We start from the raw sequence: 6,298 nt of genomic DNA on the forward strand, positions 1-6,298 counted from the left end.
AGTATTTTCCTCAGTCAGGCTGTTGACTCTCATTTTGTAATTTTCTTGCATTGTTCTCATTTCTCTTCCCAATTTTTCCTCCATTTCTCTTATCTGCTTCTTAAGGTCCTCTATGGCCTGTAACCAACTCGTATTTTCCTTTGAAGCTTTTGGTGCAGGAGTTCTGACTTCATTGTCTTCCTCCTGTTCCATGCTTTGCTCCTTTTTGTCCCCAAAAGAGGAGATGTTGGAATGATGTTGGAATCTTCTGTCTGCTTTGTTTCCTTTGCCTGGTCATGTCGCCCCTCAGTCACTTGACCCCTGGGCTTTTTGCCACAGTAGGACTCTGCCACCAGACAGGGGAGCTTTCGTCCCTGAGCTCTGGCAAGCTGGACACACACCCCAGGACCTCCACCCTAGACTGCAATCCAGATCCAAGCAGGTCAAAGCAAGAGCGATTACCCCTCAGACTGGTGCTTGGTCCTCCTACACTCTGCAGGCCAGGAGCTGAACCCGCCAGGTGGTGCTGGCTGGCTGTGCTGGCATCTCAGCGGCTTCTCACCCCTGGGGGGCAAAAGCCATGCACTCCCATTTACTGGGTCCCAAAGTCCAGACTGCACTGACCTCTCACTTTGTCATTCGAATCTATGTGTTGTCAAATCTGGAAATGGCCACAGCTGCTGCTGATCTTGAGTCCCTCTGGCCTGGGGCTGGTCAGGCCTGCCCTGGGGCTGGGCTCGGCTCCCAAAGCACTGAACTGGCCGATTCCCACCAGCCTGCCAGGCTGTCCTCAGCAGAAGGTTAGACTCTTCGTGTCATTTTGTGGGCTCTGCAGCTCCAAAATTTGTTCAGAGTTCCCTTTTACAAGAATTGGGGAAGGTGGAAGCCGGAGTAGTGGGGAGGTACTGCCTCTACTCTGACATCATGACTGCCCACCCCTCCCCCCCCCCAGCTCAATCTTAAAGGAAGCCAGGGGTTCCAAGAGGCGGAAGTGATGAGGGAGATGGTTTCAGGTTCTAGCAGTAGTTGGAATGTTATGTACTGGGAGGAGTAAGTGGACCAATTGAGTTGAAGAGTAGCCTCTGTGTGGAGGAGTAATGTTTCAACTAGGTGGAAAGACTGAACAAAACAGATTATGCGTCTTTTAAATGCCAAAAGATATTGTATTTTATCTTAAAGGCAATGAAGTGCTAGGAAGACCTCTTAAGCAGGAGTAACATGGTCTGGCTTGTAGGTCAAACATCTTTTTGGCACTTGTGTGGAGGATGGACAGAAAGGCCAATTTGAAGGTTATTACAATAACGGTCCAGGTGAGAAATGAACTTGGACTAAGGTACCTATGGGTATACTGGAGAAAAATTGGAAGGAATGCAAGAAATGTTGAGGAGGTGAAATCAACGGGATCCAGCAACCGGATCCAGACTGGCTATGAGGTGAGGACTGAAAGTTAAGTAGAGGGAGACTTTTTCCAACTTGACTAGAATAGTAGTGCCCTCAACAGAAATAGGGAAGTTAGAAAGTACATGAAGAGCCAGAGCTTCAGGATGACCAAGATTCAAACCCTGCCTTGGACACGAGCTGTCTCTGTGACCCTGGACAAGTCACTTCAAACCTCAGTGTCCTAGGTGATTAAGACTAAACTTTGTAACTGGTATCAACCAAACGCATTAGTTGGTAGTGCATGGTCCACCGTGGAAGATATCCCACGTGCATGATCTTATTAGGCTTGATCTATGGCTTTTCAAAACCCAAAGAGTGGACCAGAGGCTTCCACTGGTAGTCCCATTTGGCTGAGGAGAGAAGGAAAGGTATTCGTGCTAAAAATGACTTCAGGGATCTATGCTTTTAAAAGGAAGATGTGTGGTCACTACCAAGCTTAGGGCCAGAGAGCCTCTAACCCCTAGTCTCAGGTCCCAGACGGGTAAATGGGGCTGCAGCAGTGGGGTTTCCACCTGTAAGGTTCCTCCCACTGAGTCTGGGGTGAGGCTTCCTGGTCCAGAGCAAAGAGCTTTGGAGTCAGAGGAAATGGGTTCAAACTGTGTCCTTGTGCCTTCACTCCTCCAGTCCTCAGTTTCCTGGCCTGTGAAGTGAAGGGGGTTGGGGGGGGGGGTGCCTCTAAGGCCCCCTCCAGCTCTAAACCTAGCTGTTTGCGCGCAGCTCCGACGCTCTGCCCGGCTCCCGGGACCTGCGCCCCGCCTCCCAAAGAGGCGGCCATGGTCATGGCCAAGGCCATGGCGGCGTGGCGGCTCCCGGCACTGGCGGGGAGCTCCCGGGGCTCGCCGCTGCCCTCCTCCATGCGGACTCGGGTCCCCCCCGGCTCTACGCTGTGCTCCACCTCCGAGCCAGGCGGCTGCGGCAGCAGCGGAGGCAGCGGCAACAGTTCGGCAGCGCGGGCCCCAGAAGGTCCGGAAGGTCGGGAAGGCACCAGGCCCAAGCGGCCCGAGCAGCCCGAGCTCACGGCAGCGGAGCTGCGGATCGCCGAACTGCACGAGGCCGCCTGCGCGGTGAGCTCCCTCCCTCCGCGGCTCTCGTCGGCGGCCGCGCGCCTGCGCCACCCCCCGCACTTGCTTCCTTCCCGCTCCCCGCCCAGGCACCGCTAGGAGCCAGGCCGCGGCCCGAGCTTGGGTGTGGGCGCGCGGGAGGCAGCAGGCGCCCTCCCAGAGTCCGGGGTCCGGGCTGCAGAGCCGCTCTAGGCCGTCCAGTCTTCCGCCCCTCCCCTCCTCCCCCCCTCGTATTCCCAGGCCCCGCCCAGATTGATCCCTTAGGTCCCGCTGGGAGGGCTCCGGGTCAGCGCTCTGGCTCGGAGGCACACATACCTCCCTGCCCGGCCCGGGCGGGGAGGGGAATTGAGGCACGCCCACGTGCACCCAGGAGTGGGGGAATAGCTCTCCCCGAGCTGACCTTTGTAAACTGAGCCCGCGACACGCAGTTCTCGTGTGTATGTATCAATGTGCTCCCACGTGGGTGTGGACTTTGAGGTCAGAGGAGGAAAAAAGACATTTCCAAATGCATCATTTCACATTTACTAACCCTGAATGTATTCAAAGTTATTGCATTTCTTTATTGTAGGTACCCTCCTTTCCCCCCAGTTACCCCTTCCCAGTCCAAGATAAGTAAGAATATTTGGAAGGAAACTACAGTCAGTAGTTTCCAGGAGACACTCAAACTTAATTCTCATGTCCTGGGCCTTTTGATAGCTGTTTAAAACTTGTGTTCAACACTGCCCTCTGAGAACAGCTATAGTCAAAACTATGGCATAACCCACACATGAATAAAGGTTTTGTATATCATTTGAAGACAGAGCTTGGCTTGCACAAAAGAGGACAAAAGGAAAGCTAGGTGGAGGAAGAATTTTAGTCCTTCAAAATCTTATTTCTTTTGTATAGGAATTAATGTGTACTAAGGATTCAGATTTCCGAAAGGCTTCTTTTTTAGGCTGCAATTTCTTGCCTTAAAATCTTCTAGTTACAGATTGCCTGAGTTTGTCGACAAATTGTTGGCTGTTTTGTTGTTTCATTTTTAAGAGCTCAAAATAAGGCACTCTCCTGTACTTTCCTTCTCTTTTCTAAGCTAGACATAGGTGAAAGTAAGTTCTTTTTTTTTTTTTAATAGCCACAGAAACCAATAGTGTGATGGTGCCTATCTCTCAGCTCCAGATATTTTTTCTGGCTATCTCCCATGTCTGGAATGCTCTCCTTTCTCATTTCTGCCTACTGTATTTCCTAGATTCCTTTAAGTCCCACCTAAAATCCCAACATCTATAAGAAGTCTTTCCCAACCTCTCAATTCAGGTGCCTTCCCTTTTTTTTATTATTTTTATTTTATTTACTTGTTTTTGATTCACTTATTCATTCATTTAGTGTGTTTGTTGGCTTCCCCATTAGATTGTGAACTCCTTGAGGGCAGAGACAATCTTTTGCCCCTTTTTGCATCCTGCATTTAGCACTTCCGCCCTGGCACTTAATAAATGGTGCTTAATACATGTTCTTTGATTGATTGCCTCCACTTGATTAATGAAAAGCAACATTGTTTTTACAAGAGAAAGTCCCAGTTGTATCATCAGTGCCAGTGTCATGGCTCAAGTGGTTGTCCAAAGTCAAGCCAATAATGACATTGTTGTGATTTTTCTTCTTAACGACAAACCAGACTCGCCTAAACCCCCTGCTTCAAAGCCACCGGATAGAGAGCTTGCTCTCTTACCTTTCCACCTTGCCTTGGTGATCATCACTTGACATTTTGCTCTTCAACCAAACTGTCAGCACCTTGGCTGCAGCTTCATCCACCCACCACCATTATGAAATTCATTTATTGAAAACAAATTAAATTCTTATGGACAAAGTTTCTCAATGAGATCGGAAGGCAAGATCAGGAGTAATCTTTTAGGTTGCCTGCTGAGTGATCTCAGAAGGTTCCTAGAGGCTACTGAAAAGGGGGGAGGGGAAGGAGAGGAGTTGATTCCTACCTAGTCTTTTCACTCCCCAAACTTAGACCTCGTTTCCAAAGTAAAAAAAGAGATGAGAAAGTGATCAACTGTTCTGAGGTGGAGTTTCATGCCCTCAGTTTCTAAGAGGTCTTTATTTGTGAGTGTCAAGGATTTTGGAGATACTATGCCCCTATTCTTCAGAATGGCTTGCTTTTCAGTCCCCACTTCTGGGATAATGATTGCAGTGTAGTTAACACTGAGTTCTCTCACTTTATGGTTCACTCTTCACCTGTTGGAAGAGAAAAAGGTAGAGGATAAAGTCAGCATAAAATGTTCAATGACAAAGATAATTTCCCTACTTACTTTTCTCTTTTAAATAATTTGAAGTGACTTAAATGTTTCACATAAAACCCCCTGTACATCAAAGATATTTGAATGCCCTCTAAATGATTATGAAGGGAATTTTTTTCCTCAAGAATGAATAATAGAATTACTGCATGTCCAGACAACTATATTAAAACACCCAGAAAAGGTTTGTCTATGAAAATGTGAGACTAAAGAGGAAGTGGGCTTTATTCTCACTCTAAATACTTATTTTGCTAAGTTTGCAGATTGTAGTGTGTTTCTTTAGCACTAGAACTGTTAGGATAAGAGTACCTTTTGATCAAGCAGCAGTTGAAAGCAGTGAGTATTAATATTTTATAACAATTTTTTTCAAAATAAGTCATTTTCAAAAAAGAAAATAATGTAAAAAAGCATAAGGATATAAAGCATATAAAATGTGATGAAGATTGTAAAATTACAGCACATGTTACATTTTCTCTGCAACAGCTGTTTGTTCCGATTGGTACCTTTTCTGGAAACTTAAATCCCTCTGTACAAATCTAAATTGAATGACACATACAAGAAAGCTCCTCTGCAGTTAGAGAGTGATTGTTCATTTTCAGAATTGTAAATTGTTAAAGAAACTTAAATTGTTATGGTCCAGAGAAATCAGATGAAGAATATTCAAGCCATCATTGGGTGCAGTTGAGATTTTGGTTTTTTATGTTTGATTTTCTTTTTCTCCAACTTATGCATTTTCTCCTTCCATAATCTAAATAAATGCGCAGTAATTCAAAAGCAATCTTTAGTCACTAATAGGTTGGGGTCCAGGGAAGGAAGTAAATATTTGTAGAAATATTATAACCTCTTATGAATATAAAAACTATAGAGATTTCTAAAGTTTAAATTATTTTATTATTTTTAAGGCTGGCCAACTAAACTATGTGGATCCAACCACTGGCTATTTAGTACTCACCAAAGTGGCCCATTTGCAGAGAGGGGACTGCTGTGGTTCTGCCTGCAGACACGTGAGTAGTAAACTTTCCCATTATCGCTGCAGCTTGCCTTGCTTCTGTAACTTCGTAAATAGGTATTATTTGAAAAACAAGTCAAATAAAAATCTAAATGGACCTAGAGTACACTTTTCACAAGCTACTTTAGCCAAAGACAATGAAGTCCTTAAGGGCCAATGAAGGACCTTTAAAGTTAATAGAATTTTGCCCCATTTCACTTGAACATCAGTTCCTTGAAATGCTGTGATTTAAAATGCACAGGAGTTCATTATTACAGGGAAACTTTTGATTGTTTTCCAAGTTGTTGCATTCACTAAGCAAACTCAAAGGGCAAATTGCTTAGAGCCAGTGTATTGCAGGCTATACTACCTGAATTGAAATGGTTGAAAACTGACCAACCTTGTTTCATAGGCTTGCTTTGGGTAATTTTTTCTTTCTTTCCCTCTTTCCTTCCTCCTTCCCTCCCTCCTTCCCTCCCTCCTTCCCTTCCTTCCTGCTTTCTCTACTTCTGTCTTTCCTTTCCTTTCCTTTCCTTTCCTTTCCTTTCCTTTCCTTTCCT

General features: G+C 45.8%; 1 protein-coding gene across 1 annotated transcript in view; it reads left to right on the plus strand.

Moving 5' to 3' along the window:
• Positions 1-1,106: 1,106 nt before the first annotated feature.
• The window catches only part of CUNH1orf53 (chromosome unknown C1orf53 homolog), a 6,275-nt gene continuing 1,083 nt past the window's right edge, over positions 1,107-6,298 (plus strand). The window contains exons 1-2 of the mRNA XM_069074486.1: positions 1,107-2,483; positions 5,653-5,754. Coding sequence (XP_068930587.1) covers positions 2,193-2,483; positions 5,653-5,754 — 393 coding nt within the window. The 5' untranslated portion in view covers positions 1,107-2,192. The remainder of the gene's footprint in view (positions 2,484-5,652; positions 5,755-6,298) is intronic.

Source organism: Petaurus breviceps, unplaced genomic scaffold (assembly GCF_028583685.1).
Source record: "Petaurus breviceps papuanus isolate PSGF00001 unplaced genomic scaffold, PetGlider_PUasm1.0 90895, whole genome shotgun sequence".
NCBI lineage: Eukaryota > Metazoa > Chordata > Mammalia > Diprotodontia > Petauridae > Petaurus > Petaurus breviceps.